Raw genomic sequence first — 16,005 nt, forward strand, 5'->3', positions numbered from 1 at the left:
GTCTTCAGTAGGAAGCTTACATAGAAAGGTAGGGAAGGTTGTTGGGGTGGCTATCTGGACAAAAGTGGAAGGAAATGAACGCTGGGGGAGAAAGTGGTACTGGATCTGCTGTGCATAAAAACCTACATTAGTATTATAAACCATGGTGTCTAAAATAAAAATTAAAAAAAAAAGAATAATATTGAAAAGATCTATGCTGGGGCCAGAGAGATAGCATGGAGGAAGGGTGTTTGCCTTGCATGCAGAAGGACGCTGGTTTGAATCTCAGCATCCCATATGGTCCCCAGAGCCTGCCAGGAGCGATCTCTGAACGTAGAGGCAGGAGTAACCCCTGAGCGCTGCCGGGTGTGATCCAAAAACCAAATACCAAAAAAAGAAAAAAAAGAAAAGATCTATGCTATCAGTCTTTTATAGTTTCTAGTTTTGTCTTTTCACTACCTTGATACCTAGGGAAACCCCAATCCCTTGGATGTACTCAATTTTGAGAATCCACAGTCTCTAACTAACTAGAGTAGTCATCTAAACAGTGAGGCAAGTTTGGAAGGAAAAAAGGCCTTTCTGAATTCAAACTACCACTAACAATCATTTACTGAACAACATCCAATTATATAAGTAGTCTTATCTAGAAGAACCCTTTATTTATTTATTTATTTATTTATTTATTTATTATAAAAGTCTTTTCTAGGGGTCAAAGCTATGGTGCAGAGGTAGGGCATTTACCTTGCATGCGGCTGACTCAGGACAGATTGTGATTTGATACCCGGGCTTCCCATATGGTGCCCCAAGCCAGGAACATTTTCTGAGTATATGGCCAGGAATAACCCTTGAGCGACATCAGGTGTGCTGTGACCCCCCCCCCAAAAAAAAGTCTTTTCTAAATGCCTATCTATGTCAGACACTTGTAGGCACTAAAAATACAGAAAAGCTCCAGCTCCCACACCAGAATGGATGGGCAGATGAACATGGGGCTACAATAAAATGTAGATGTTTATATAATAAAAAGTAAGAGCCTCTAGGAGCATTTCAACTTTGATAGGTTAGAGAGAGGTCGCTGACAGAACAGAGCACTTCCCATATTACCACCTAGAGACCAAAGTATGTTTTTCCCAGACTCTTTCATAGACAACTATCTTATACTCATCAACTGGACAGCAATAAAATTGTGATTTCCCAAAACTCAGATATTTTTCTAGTTAGGGGAGTCTATATTCCTACCATAATTTTTTTTTTGGAAAATATTTTGAAATTAATTCCTGATCTCTGACTAGAAATGAATTGTCTGTTGCGGAACAATTCTTCTAAGAACTAAAGACAATAAAAGCCTTTTATTTTAAAACCACTGATGTTATCAGGGATCTACCAAAACATTTGCATAGCTGATACTTCAGAGCAGGTAAATGTAAAAGTGGGTCTCAGCACTTTTCCTGTTGAGGCATTTGCCTGATGATGATGAAATTAAACACTGAGATGCTGATCCAAGAGCAGTAGCTTCAGAAACTGAGCAGGATTTCTGGCAGTTTCCTGGGGCTGGGAAGAGAGAAGCTAGAATCTGCCAAAGAATATAGACTCAGAAAACAACCAAGGGGTTAGTTGGGACCCTTGTTACATTATAAACACAATGGAGAGACAGAAATAGAAATAGACAGGCCTTTACAGTGTCTGAAAACTCAGCACTAAGTCTGCTACACCCATGACTGCACGGTTATGACCGCTAAAGGTGAAAGAAAATATTTTCTGGAGGAAGAAAAACACCTCCAGAGTCTGTGAGTTTTTATACACAATGTCTAAAATTCAATTAAAAAAATTACTAGAGGGGCTAGAGCGATAGCACAGCGGTAGGGTGGTTGCCTTGCATGTGGCTGACCAGGACGGACCTGGGTTCAATCCCCGTTGTCCCATATGATCCTCCAAACCAGGATCGATTTCTGAGCACATAGCCAGAAGTAATCCCTTAGCATCACTGAGTGTGGCCCCAAGCCCCCCACAAAAAATCAGTAGGCATATTAGGAGATAGAAACAAGAAAAAAAACCAAATGATGCAAATGCTGAATAGGGAGGCTGAATTCTGTAAGAGAATCAGACAAAGACATGCAAGGAAACTGGTGACAACACAGAGAATACTAGCAGTAAATTGGAATCTATAGTAATAATTTAGAATTTCTAAATTAAAACACAGAATAACCTAATGACTCAGACACGGGTTAAGAGCAAATGGGCGGAAACAGTGTAAGTTATAACAAACATAAACTGTATCTTTGCGCAGCCTTCAGGCTGAAGCACAGATCAAAAGATGAAAAAGGTAGTTTAAGGGGCACAGTGAAAAAGCTCAAAGTTGTACAACTGGAGTTTCTCTGAAGGAGAGAAAGAGAGAACAGGACAATTATCTTAGATAACAGCAAAGAAATTTCTAATACCAATAAATGCTTAAGTCAGGGATGAAAGAAGTCTATAAACCCTATATTAAGTAAATATAAAGAGAATATCATCTTAATGGAATACTGAAAGCAAAATACAAAATAAAGGAGCAGACATAGTGCAGGGGTTAAGTGCTTGCTTTGCACACAGCTGACTCTGGTCTGGTCCTTTGTACCTGTGCACTAGAAAAGAATGATTACTGAGCAAAGCCAGGAGTAGCTCCTGAACACTACTACATGTGATCCTAAATATAAAACCAAAATGGAAAGAATAAAAGCAGCCAGAAGAAAAAGACCTTGCCGCCTTCCAAGGAATAAGGAATAACAGCCATACAGATGATTTTTCAACAGGAACAACAGAAGCAATAAAATAATGGAACATTATCTTTAAAGTCAAAAATGTAAACTGCCAATATTGATTTCAGTACACAGTAAAAAATTGTTTAAAAGGGAAGATGAATTGAAGGCAGTTTAGACCAGAAAACTGGTAAAACTTGTCATCTTCATACCTGGACTGTGAGAAATACTGAGACTTTTTTTTTTTTTTTTTTTTTTTTAGGGTTGAAGGAAAATGAATAGCAACAGGAAGAAAAGAAATAAAAGAAAGCCTGTCTAGAGTACAGGTCAGTGTGGGGCGGGGAGGAAGGACACTAGGGATATTGGTTATGAGAATGTTGCACTGGTGAAGGATTTATATATATATATATATATATTAAAAAAGTAAAAAAAAGAAAAAATAAGGCCTCCCAATTCTTACCACAGGCTGTATACACTGTGTATACACTGCTGTATAGAAAGAGGAGGTACAGTAAATGCACCCCATATACACCTAAACCCAGGCCCTTTGCCTGGTCTGTATTGTGAATTGGAGACAAAAAAAAAAAAAAAAGAAGTAAGAAAAAAAAAAAAAAGAATGTAATCAGCACTGGCTATAAAACCTTAACTTAGGGAGTAGGAGAAATAGTATAGGTAAGGCGCTTGCCTTGCAAGTGCCCAAGTTCACTTTGATCCTTGGCACTGCATATGGCCTTGGAGCCTTTCCAGGACTGAGCCCTGAGTGCAGAGAAAGAGTAGGAGCATGGCCAGGTATGGCCTCACCACTGCTAACCCAACTCAGTATTTCATCTTATAGGATTTTGGGTCCGGAACAATAGCACAGCAAGGAAAACGTTTGCCTTGCATGTGGCCAACAAGGGTTTGATCCCTGGCATCTCATCTAGTTTCTTGAGCCTGCCAGGAGTAACCCCTGCTGGTTGTGGCCCAAAAACCAAAACCAAACCAAACAAACAAAAAAAAAACCCAAAATCATCATAGGATTTCAAATACTTTTGCAATATTAAATTATACAATAAAGGTAACTTAAGGAAATGCAGTTAAAATGTTCTAAATTACTTCTTGTCTAACAAGTGACAAAACTGTATTAGAGTAATAAAATCATAATGTCCAAAACCAAGCACATTGTAACTTTAATCTAGAAGGACCTCAAAATATTGAATATCAAAACATTCAATTTGTATAGGCATTGTCTTAAACACGTTAATTTACTATCAGGAAGAAGCAATGAAGACTAGTTCAATCTCTAGACAGATAACCGATTTTCCTCAGTATGAAGGTAAAGCATTTATATTAAAGTGAGAATTAATGGGTCCACTTACCACCTGAGACCTTCACATCACAGCGGTAGTTAGTCCTGTTCCTGATCCACTTCAGCTCTAGCCAGGTTTCCTTTTATCTACTGGCTTCAAATTGTAGCTGATTTAAATTTCAATCTTCTGGAGGACACTGGTTGGCCTCAATTTTCTCTTCTCTTCTCTTTCTCTCTTTCTTGGCTTCACTTGGCAGTACTCAGGGCTTATTTTTGGCTCTCTGCTCACTCAGGGGTCATTCTTGGTAGCTTGGGAGGCCAGGTGGGATTCTTGGAATCAAACCTATGCTGGCCATGTGCATGGAAAGCTCCTTGCCTGCTATACTATATTTCTCCAGCCCATGTTGTCAGCCTTTTGAGACACCTCTTAGACCAAAGAGACACTACATAACCAGACACTAACAAAATGCCCATCGTGATGCTGGACAGAAAATTAGTGAGCTTCTGGCTTGATGCCCCTTTTCCCTACATTTGTATAAATACAAGGGTCCTAGAAACCTAAAAGAGAAAACAACGTATCAGGTTAGAAAGAAGAGGCTTGATTTGAAAGAAATAAAAATTAAGGTGAAAAAAACATATTACTTGCCAGAATTTAGAATCTCAGATGCTCCCTAAAAACAAAGGATTATTATTAATAACTTATTAATGTAAATTTAACATGAATAAAATTTTATAATGTTGGCATAAGATAATACTCACCTGCAGATGAGATGTCTTCAATTCTATTTATTTTTTTTTCTTCTCATTTCTTCATTTTTAAAGCAAAGGATGAGATTTTTCCAATAGAATTTATAGATAGCAGCTCAGTTTGCTCAGAAAGCACTTTTGTGAACATAAGTGTATAGGAAAGTACATGGTGGTAGGCAGAGGGGAATTATAGGAATGGATGAGACAGAGTTGGGGGGGAAGGGCTGGGCCAGTCAGAAGTGGGGGGACCAGTCTGGTAATCTTGTCATATGATTTGGATGCTGGGAGTGAATACAAGATGAAACAATTGTGCGTTTTAAGAGAACTTAAGCTTATTTAGCAAGAGAAAAATAGATTTTTTTGTACCTCTCTTTAGAACCTGTTTCAAACAAAAAAAATTCTCATGTTGCTTCTTTTCACTCTGCAATGTGTGACTGGCAGTTCAGAAAAGCAGATCTGACAGTGAAGGTCACAATTTGAGTCTGACTGGTAGAGTGATTTTCTTTCCCCACCCCATTTTAACAGATCAGTCAGGCTGCTTTAATATTTTTAAATACGTTATATGATGAATTATTATCACTAAAAATTAAACAAATATCCACAAATAACTAATTGATGTTAATTTTAGTTTGGTGTCCATGTCTGCTAAGTGTCAGTGTACAAATGTACAAATGATTTTAGGAGGAGTGGGTAGGGTACTTGCATTGTATGTAGCCAACCGGGGTTCATGTCTCTCAAGCACCACCAGGAATGATTCCTGAGTTTGGGGTCAAAAATAACCACTGAGCATCATGGGATATGTCCACATCCCTCCAAAAAAGATTTTAGGTGCTGGAGAGATTGTACAGTGGCTAGGGAACTTGCCTTGTACACAGCAGACCTGGATTCAATTCTTGGCACCATATATGGTTCCCTGAACCCACTAGGAGTGATCCCTGAGCTCAGAGCTAGAAAAAATCCCTGTGGCTCAAAACCCTAAATAAATAAATAAATAAACAAACAAATAAATAGGGCTGGAGAGTTGGCACAGTGGCAGGGCTTTTACCTTGCACATGGTGGACCCAGGACGGACCTGTGTTCGATTCCAGGCATCCCATATGGTCCCCTGAGCCTGATAGGAGCGATTTCTTTTCTTTTCTTTTTTTAATTATTTAAAAAATACGGAACGCTTCATGAATTTGCGTGTCATCCTTGCGCAGGGGCCATGCTAATCTTCTCTGTATCGTTCCAATTTTAGTATATGTGCTGCTAAAGTGAGCACCCAGGAGTGATTCTGAGTGCTCAGATTTCTGAGCGAAGTACCCCTGAGTGCTGCTGGATGTGACCAAACAAACAACCCACACCAAAACCCAAAAAAAAGCCCAAATAAATAAAAAGAGACTTTACCTTTTCAAATGAATTTGAAATTTACCTGGGGGATTATATGCTCAGATACAAGTATAGGACATAGTCTCACAGTCCTACTTTCTCTCTCTCTTCCTGTCTCTCATATATCTGTATATATGTGTATACAAGTATATAAATACTTGGTATATAATACCTATACATATATATTTAAAAATATATAGGACTAGAGAGATAATTAGTCTGGAGCATATACTTTGCATGTAAAATAAGTGGATTTGATTTCCAGCACCAGATGGTTCCTAGAGCATTGAGTCAGAAATAGCCTGAATATTGCCAAGTGTGGCCCAAAAAACAAACTACTGCCCCAAATAAAAAAAGGAATATAAGAATATAGTACCTGTTCCAAATATAACTGGTTATATACTGTAAGTCTCCACTGAGCTCTAAAATTGGCTCTGAAACTACCTTTGTTCAATTTAGGTCTAAAAACTTTTAGGCAAAGCTGAGAGGTGGGTCTGTAGCCTAATTGTCTGCCTGGAACACGAAGCACATGTTCAGCTCTACTCTCTGTGGTCTGGGGCACCACAAGCCATTACCAGCCTCACTGTAGTCAGGGATAAAATAGTGCACATAAAGGGTGCATCTCACTGGGACAAGAGCAGTTCCACCCATACCTGGCATTCATACATTCATGTATGAATCAAAAACTAATGGGACCCAGGTTGAACACCACAGGCACACATATGAGGGACCTGAAATCAGCACTGGCAGAAGGTGGAAAAATTAAACAACTAAAAAGCTTTCCAAAGTACAACAGGAGGGGCCAGGAGTGTGGCCCAGAAGTAAAGCACATGCACTGAATGCATGAGATCTGGGTTTGCTCTCTAGCACAGAAAAAAAAAAATAAAATCAAAAAATATTTTTAGGTAATGTATCCCTAAAATATAGTGGCATTTACACTCAGAAGCCAGTCACCTCAATAAATATGCACACACATATATATAGCAACTCTTAGTAAATGGAACTTTGTGCGTCTTGTTACAAATAAACTCTGTCGTGGTCGATAGCTCAAAGGGCTAGTGTGAATGCTTGCATGCAACCCTAGTTCAGTCTGGAGCACCAAGTGAGCAAAGTGGCAGCTTCTTCCACGCCTACTCCACCCAAATAAATACAACTTTACACAGAAATCCATGCTGTGGTGCGTGGATCAGGAGGGCTGGGACCTGTTTGATTTGTTGAGGAGAAGAGACCTCTCTGACCATCTCTAAGACAGAAAACTGAGCTTCACAATGTCCTGAGAATAACAGAGTCTAATCTCTTGACAACTGAATGTAGGACATGCAAACTGGAATGATGCCTAGTATTGTTTTGGGAAGAATGTGGAGAGCCAGATTCAGCCTCAAACATACTTTAGACGTTGTCAGTAAAATCATACAGCCACTCTGAAATATTTTCTAGAGAAGTATTCCATTTTTAACATGTAGCTGAATGTTTATTAAGCATGATTATGTGAGGAATAATTGATTAGATGCTATACGAATTTTGCACTGCCTTTAAAAAAATATTATCTGGTAGGGCAAGATAATAAAACACAAGCTCTCCATGGATCTCTGGCTGTGCAACACTTCTTTTTATGGGTATGTCCTTGAGACTTCTGAAACAGTCACATTTTGGTGGTGGTTTGTCTTACTATTTGTCAGTTCCGTGTTTCTTCTTGCTGCTCAGTCTCTGTCCCTTAGGGACAAGGTCTTGAATCTGAGTTGCTTCAGGGTCACTATGCAATAGAACTAGGGTGACAATTCCTGTTCTCGCTCACTGCACGCTTTTATGTTTGTTTGCTTTTTGGGCCACATCTGGTGGGGCCCAGGGGACCATATGAAATGCTGGGGATCGAACCTGAGTTGGCTACATATAAGGCAAACACTCTACCCACTGTACTATTGCTCTGATCCCTCACTGCAAATGCAAAGTCAGATGCTGAAACTACCCTGTTGTGGAGCATAAACTATTTTCTGAGAATTAGTTCATTTGTGATCATCACATAATAAATACCAACTGACAACAAATACTGAACAATACAAATACTGAACAAACAACAAATACTGAACAAATACAGACACGTATCTCACCCACAAGAGCTCAAGCAAGATCCTAACCACCCAACCTCTTGGCTAAAGGCCTCATTCCAGAACGAAAGCAAGAAAGGTAAACACCCGCCCCCCATACACACCAGAAGGGACTGATCAACTTAGAAAATGAGACTCAGTGCTCCGAATTCTTTTTTCCCCCCATAAGAAATGGGGCAGATTACCATAGGGGGAGGAAGATAAGACTTTTGAGTTTTCTGTTTTCTCCTTCAGTTTAAGAGCTAGCTCTGAAGTAACTATGTGAACGGGAATAAAAAGGGAGCTGAGTCAACAAATTTATGTGCTGGAGGAAAGAGGTTAGTGTACTAACTATTTTCTTAGCAGTTTTCATATTTACACCAACTGGGCTGATCAAATCTTCAGGCCTGAAAGTATAATTGTTGTGGCATTGTTTCTATGCACATCTTTTTTTGAGATCAGTGGGAAGTTGTAAGTTGGTAAAAAAAAAAAAAAAACACAACTCAACAATACAGACTTTTTTTCTTATTATGCAAGGACTTGAAAAGCAGCTGTAATACCTGTGTTTTTGAGAGCACAATTCCCAATAGTCACATTATCCTCTAGACAATTAACCATAGAACCCTTGTACCATTCTCCCCATTGGATTATATACATTTTTCCAAGCTGACTCTTACTTGGCTATTTCCTGTACAATCTCAGTATCTCAAAGACTCCTAAGGTTGTTTTTTATTCCTTCTTGACCTCCCAGTTAATTCATCTGTAAATTTCATCAGTGTCCTCGCTTCTCGCTTACAAATTATCTAGACTGATGGTAAACCGGCCAGATTTAATGTCAATCCTGTCCCACTAACCTAGCCAAGCAACTGACAGACTCCACTTGATTACAAATCCAGAGCTACACTATTATTCCCTTTGAAGCTGAGAAGAGGGTAGAAAGCTTTGGATCTATTTGATTAGAGTCTGCTTAATTCTTGGGCTAGGAATTTAGCTTAGTGAGTAGAGTGAATAATAGGTTTGTATGAAGCTCAGAGTTTGAGCCTTGATATCTCTCTCTGTCTCTCTGTCTCTCTCTCTCTCTGTCTCTCTCTGTCTCTCTCTCTCTCTCTCTCTCTCTCTCTCACACACACACACACACACACACACACACACACACACCCCAACTGCTTAACTCTTAAAAGCTGAAAAGCATTGAAATGAACCCAACAATCAATGCCTGTGGTTCATTTAGTGCAAACACAGGACCCTCTATCCACTCTTACTCCCTGCTCTCAAATGTTCACACCATGCTATGGTTCTGACCAAAGGCAACATTTTTCTGAATGGACAGTTATTACAGAAATGGAGGGATGATAAAAAGAAGATAAGGTTGGCAACAGTCAATTTCTTTTAGTTTATTTTTTGTTTGTTTGCTTTTGTTTGTGCCACATCTGGTGAGGCTCAAGTTGTACTCCAGAATCTGTACTCAGGGATCACTTTTAGCATATTTAGGGGATCCTATGGGGTACCAGAATTGGACCTAGGTCAGTTGTATGCAAGCAAGTGTTTACCTGCTGTAGTCTAGCCCCTGACTTGTTTTTTCAAAGACTATCCCAAGAAGGAAGCAGAGAAAGAATTATGGAAGTACATTTCCTTAAAGACTTCTGTAGTTTTGAGTGGGGATCAATAGTTACCAGCAAAAAAGAGAGTTTCAGGGGGACCCCCCAGGGGTCTCGAGTGAAGCACCTTAAAGGCATCTGGATACTTTCTTTTCATCTTTTTTTTTATTTGTTTGCTCGTTTGTTTTTGGACCACACTCAGCTAAGCTCAAGACTTACTCCTGGCTCTGTGCATATAGAAATCACTCTTGGTGGGGCTTAGGGAACCATAAAGGAATGCTATGGATCAAATCCACCAGGTCAGCCATGTGCAAGGCAAAGTGCCCTACCTGCTGCAGTATCTCTTCAGCCTAGTAATTGTATCATTTTTGTAAACTGCACCTCCTACATCCCTCATACAAGCCCCAGCCTGTGCTACCATCCCACTGCACCCTTCTCATCTGGCCTCACTACAACTTTTGCCATTTGGGGGGGCTCTGGGGAGGTGATGCCTATTCTCCATTTCAAAGATGAAAGAGCTAGAAGCTGTGAATGTGATGATTAAAATTTCAATGGCTGAGGGGGGCCAAAGCAATAGTTCAATAAATAGGACATTTGCCTTGCAGACGACCACCCAGGGTTCCATTCTGGGCATCCCATAAGGTCCTTAGAGCACTGCCAGGAGTAATTATTGAGCATAGAGCCAGGAGTAACAAATGAACATTGCTGGGTGTGGCCCCCAAACTCCCTCCTCCCCAATTTTTTTCCATGGTTGAGGAGAGATACTTATTGATATTCATCTGAATGATTATTTTGTGTCAACTCCCATAATAGGTGCTGGGAGCCAGATGAGGCCTGGGAGGTAATGCAGACAAGCAGAGACCTGTCTGCCAAAGGCCAGTTCCCAGGCAGGAGGTAGGAGCCATGGTGGAAGAGAAGTCTTTTTTTTTCTCAAGCTAGAGAAGAGCTACCTATGGCCCCAGGTAAAAGAAAAACTCCAAACAGAAAATGCAAGAAGTCACTAACTTAAAAAATCAATAGGAATACACTAGACCACTGCATTAAGGGAAAAACCATACATAGTAAAATCCACAGATACTGGCCCCCATACAAACAAAGAGATGCTAATGGCTTTTAAATGACAATAATTCTTCTTCTTAATAAAAATAACTGTTATTACTTTTAGTTTTTAGGCCACACTGCTGTGCTCAGGGATCACTCTTAGAGAGGTTCAGAGGACCATAGGTGGTATGGGAATGGAGTTTGGCTGTGTGCAAGAAAAATGCTACTTACTGTCCAATTTTCCAGTTCCTAAGTCATTTTAAGAAAATGAGAATTTTTTTGTGAACTAAAGGTAAACCTAATCAGAAAGACACGATTAGCAGCCAAGCAATAAAAATCTGTATGTTGGTGCGATCTTCCTTTTGCCAGCAAAGAATAGAGTTTCAGAGATACAATATTCTTACAGTCATAGATTTAAGCAAAGGCACCATGTATGCCTATTAATTTTTACAACATAGGCCTTCTTGTAATACCATTCAAATGTATCTTGTTTATGTTTTTTTTTTTTTTAGGGCCACACACATACAAGCCAGTGTACTCTTGCTGCCACCCCCCAGTCACACAACCCTCATGTCCAGACCCAGAAATGAGTGCCAAGGCATCATGGCTGGGAAGAATATCATGGAGTCAGGCTGGTGGTTCCTTCATTCATGCCATTTTACTCTGTCTACGTGATTTTGGTCTTCCTGGTCTATCTTGGGGGCCCAATGGAGGTCATACAGCCTTCAATTGAGAAACGCAATGGAGTTAGGCAATACCATTGATTTGTGTTAAATCTAGCCACTTACCACTTACCAGGAACCATCTTTATCAGTACTGTTGCCTTTTCCTAACAAATGTGGTCACATCTACACTATGCTCAGGAGAAAACTATGACTTCAGGGATGAAGACAGCCTTACACATGGCTGACCCTGGATGATCCCCAGCACCCTTATAGTCCCATGAGCCCAACCAAGAGTGATCCCTGAGCACAGAGCCAGAGTAAGCCCTGGATACCACCTCAAGGTGACTCAATCAATACCTTTAAATTTGGTTATGAGCCTATAGAAGTTTACAAACACAACAGGCAAATCTTAGTGCAGCAGATTCTCAAATAAGGTCCCTTCATTCAGCCATGCTACTCTGACACTGATGAGTAAACACTGATTCCTGGCTAGGGCCTCGTCCGTGGCATTTGTACACTGTTCTTTGGGGTTTCCTCTGGGCTCATTTCCCGAGATGTGCGGCTGACTCATGGGCATTTCTCCAGCACTGCAACAGTAGTATGTCAGCGTATGCATGTATGTCTGTGGGTGTATGCATGTGTGAGCATGTCAGGGAGTGCATATGTGTGATTATCATAGGTGTGACCATGTTTGTTCGAGTGTATGAACATGAATGTGTGTACACAGGTGTACCTGTCGGCAATATGCCCTGTGTAACATGTCCTGAATTCGTCCCCTCTGTTCCTTGAGCTGTTGGTATAGGTTCAAACCACTGAAGAAGAATCAGTGGGTTGGGAAATAAATACTAATGACTATTTAATATTTAAAGTGTTTTGAGGTTTGCTTTCCAAGTTGGGGATTTCTTGTAACCGAAACTATGCCTAAGGAACTTATTTCTTGTTTACAGCAATTAACTGAAAGTTAAATTGGTGTTTTATGTATCATTTCACTTAAAATTGCAGTTTCCAAGAACACATCCAAGATCCTAAGTGAGGACTTATAAAATAGGCATTTGCTCTAGCTAATCTAGAAATTCTAAAGTGGTCAAAAAAAATAAAATCTCCAGGAAGTGTCACTGTTTTTGTTCTGCAATTTTCCCAACACATGCTGAAACAATGTGCAGTTGACACAAATAACTTGGGTGGGGGAACTGTAGAAAATCTGAGTACATTAAAAGTATGTAACATTTTATAACAGCATCAAATTTGCAATTCACCACAAAAGATTAAACCAAATAAAATCTATTGGAACAACAACAACAAAAAGAAAATCTGAGTACAATTCACAGTCAGAGATCTGATCTGCAAGGTCGCAATGTGGGAAGGAGCCACCAGCCCATCATTGCCTGAATCCACGTATGTACAGACATTGACATACAAATATGCCCGTGGGCCTCCCTGTTCTAACCTTGCTGGGTAACAACTGTATTTTTTTCTTCTTTCGGTTTTTGGGTCACAACTGGCTGTGCTCAGGGGTTATTCCTGGGCTCTATGCTCAGAAATCACTTCTGGCAGGCTCTGGGGACCATATGGATGCTGGGATTCAAACTACCATCTTTCTGCATGGAAGGCAAATGCCCTACCTCCATGCTATCTCTCTGGCCCCGACAACTGTATTTTTAATTCTAGAGATGATTTGATCTTTTATCAAGTTCTGGTTTTAGAAACTCCCTGAAAAATCTCTTATATTAATAATTTAAAAAATACATAAAGGTGAAAGCCCATTTTCCATAAAAAATATCCTGTACATATTTTAGTTATTTTAAGTACCAACTATAATACAATTTTAAAATAGTAGAGTTTGGGGTTGGAGCCATAGCACAGCGGTAAGGCATTTATCTTGCATGTAGCAACACAGGATGGACCCCCAGTTCAATTCCCAGCATCCCATATGCCCCGACCCCAAACCTGCCAGATCAATTTCTGAGCAAAGAGGCCAGGAATAACCCGAGTGCCGATAAAAAATAGTAGAGTTTTAGAGCTGGGAAGAACTTTTGAGACCTGTAATTCAATACTATCTTATGTAAAAGGAAGAACTAAAATTTCTGGTGGGCAATTTTTTAATATAGCAAAAAAGTTGACCATCAGAATTAATTTATATAAAGCTAGCACAATAACCTTCTGAGTATTTTTTCAGAATTAAATACACACAACCACCATAAAGTCCCATGTCTACAAATTATATTTAAAATGTAAAAGCCCCCCCCCCAAAATAAAAGATTTTTCTATAAAATTACTCTAAATTTTTAAAACTTCTCAAAATAATATTGACTAGCTCAGTAAGAAAAGTTTGGCAACACTGCTAAGGAACAATACTATCGGTATATATCTGATTTTTTTCTTCTCTCTAAAATTCAAACATAATCTCATTCACAGGTGAGAAAATGCAAAGTCTGTATCCAGAGAATTACTCTACAGATTTTTAAAACATCAAACTTCTTAATGTTATTTCCATGAGAAACAAAGTTTTTAATGCTGTCATTAAAGAAACCAAGGTGAAAAGTATAAAACAGCCCAGGATTTATGGCACAGCTGAGGGGAAAAGTGAAAGGAGTTACATAGCCCTCTTCTACAACCAGCATAGTCCCAAGCTTACCTGTTGTTGTTCCGACAGTTCCGACAATTAATACATTCCAGTGGGTCTGTCTGGGGCACTGCAGTGTATATGCTTCCACCCTATATAAAAGGAAGCATAGGGAATAAAAAGAAAGCAGGTAAGATTCAAATCCCACTCATCCAATTAGCCCATGTCTCCAAAAGCTGCCAAAGGTAAATGTCTACATGATTGGGGTTCTTTTTGGAAAGGTTAGGGAACATCTGGCAGTGCTCAGGGGATGCTTCTGATGGTGCTTGGGGACCATGTGGTGCTGAAGATCAAATCTGCACCTTGAATAATCTGTCAAGCACATGAATATGTGGTATATTTTAACCTGCTCCCTGAGCAATATTTGGCTTATCACAATTTACCCATATTTATAAATGAGTTCTGAACAAAATTAAAACAGCTCTCCTAAATCTGAGCTGTGTATTTTTTTCTATGCCCCCTTTCAGCATTTTAAACCATATGGGCCCCAAATAACTCCTATACATCATAATCTCCTACTGATTTTGACTTTTCTATCAGTAGGGAAAGAATCTTATATGGTGGTGCCAGTTGGAGAAACAGGGTGGAAATCTGAATGATGTCACATGATAAACCCATCTTCATTTTCCTGTAATTATTATGATTAGTCTATTTGTTTGACTATTACTAAGTATTAAAGCATATTCTATTATTCCAGATGGAACAGATTTTCAGCCAGCAATGAGATGAGGGGTGCATTAATATTTTGATGTTGCTTTTGGCGGCTGCTGCCTGGCAATTAAGGGAAGTGCCCAGAATAACACATACCTCATACCAGAATGTTCACTTGACAGATATAAAGGCAAGAGATTTTTTCGAAACTGAAGTTAAGGCTTGAGGGAGCCGTGTGATGAGAGGGAACACAGCAGCGCTGTTTCTGATAAGGGTAGACAAGGCCCCACCACTCTTGACCTAGGCAGGAATTTAATGCTACGGAAATGCCAAGCAAGCAGCTATTTTTTTCCCCCAGAACACTTTCCATTTCTCCTCAGCTCAAACTAATAGCAAGAAGTGAAGCAAATCAAAAGTACTGAAAAGTTCCCTGGACATTTCTGATCCAACCAGCAGCAGGAACTTTCCAGAAAACATCAAGAGAAAGATTGTCCCATATTGTACTCATAAACTGTACTCAGTTCATGATGTTAATGTTAATTCCAGAGGCTCTGAAAATAGAGCAAATGGTCTACAGGACAACAATCTAGATGAATCGTGAAACACAGTGAAATTAATCCAGTGGCTTTTATAAATTTTATAAATAAAATCACCAGGATTAAAAAAAAATCTGTTTACTCACACTTAGAAGACTAAGAAAAAAAACAAAACCAAAACCACACCAAAGCCAACATAATCTCTGAATTGGGGCTCCTAAAGGGACAATGACTATATAAAGAGCAACCTATCATTCAAAATAACAACTTAAAATACTGTATTAAAATATTAAAATGGTGCTCACTTCAGCAGCACTTATACTAAAATTGGAACGATACAGAGAAGATTAATATGGCCCCTGTGCAAGGATGACACGCAAATTCATGAAGCGTTCCATATTTTAAAAAAATACTAAAACAAACATCGAACCTATTCTTTCTTACAGAAATAGCACAGGCTGTTCAAACTGCAAAGTCTTCTCCGTTAGTTTCTAGCACAGTGTTAGAAGTTTAGACTAGGATGATGACAAGAGAAGTTTAGAGTGTCTTTCTACACAAAATAATTAAATCATCACACTCTTAGTAATGACATGCACTAAGGCAGGGAAATGTTTTATTTATAGTATAATAAAGCTAGGACATATGACGTCCTAAGAGTTCTAGCTTTAAGATAGCAATGTATACCATGGTTTT

General features: G+C 39.3%; 1 protein-coding gene and 3 non-coding genes across 4 annotated transcripts in view; 2 read left to right on the forward strand and 2 right to left on the reverse strand.

Moving 5' to 3' along the window:
- Positions 1–16,005, reverse strand: part of CDON (cell adhesion associated, oncogene regulated) — a 103,841-nt gene that overhangs the window by 8,626 nt on the left and 79,210 nt on the right. Inside the window, exon 18 of the mRNA XM_049778912.1 lies at positions 14,138–14,217. Coding sequence (XP_049634869.1) covers positions 14,138–14,217 — 80 coding nt within the window. The remainder of the gene's footprint in view (positions 1–14,137; positions 14,218–16,005) is intronic.
- LOC126016662 (small nucleolar RNA SNORA51) lies at positions 3,155–3,291 on the forward strand. Its single transcript, XR_007498447.1, has one exon. It is a non-coding gene; the product is annotated as a small nucleolar RNA SNORA51 (small nucleolar RNA).
- LOC126016879 (U6 spliceosomal RNA) lies at positions 5,901–6,007 on the reverse strand. The gene has a single exon (XR_007498564.1). It is a non-coding gene; the product is annotated as a U6 spliceosomal RNA (small nuclear RNA).
- Positions 15,610–15,716, forward strand: LOC126016995 (U6 spliceosomal RNA). Its single transcript, XR_007498674.1, has one exon. It is a non-coding gene; the product is annotated as a U6 spliceosomal RNA (small nuclear RNA).

The sequence above is a fragment of the Suncus etruscus genome, chromosome 8 (genome assembly GCF_024139225.1).
Source record: "Suncus etruscus isolate mSunEtr1 chromosome 8, mSunEtr1.pri.cur, whole genome shotgun sequence".
In the NCBI taxonomy this organism is placed as follows: Eukaryota; Metazoa; Chordata; class Mammalia; order Eulipotyphla; family Soricidae; genus Suncus; species Suncus etruscus.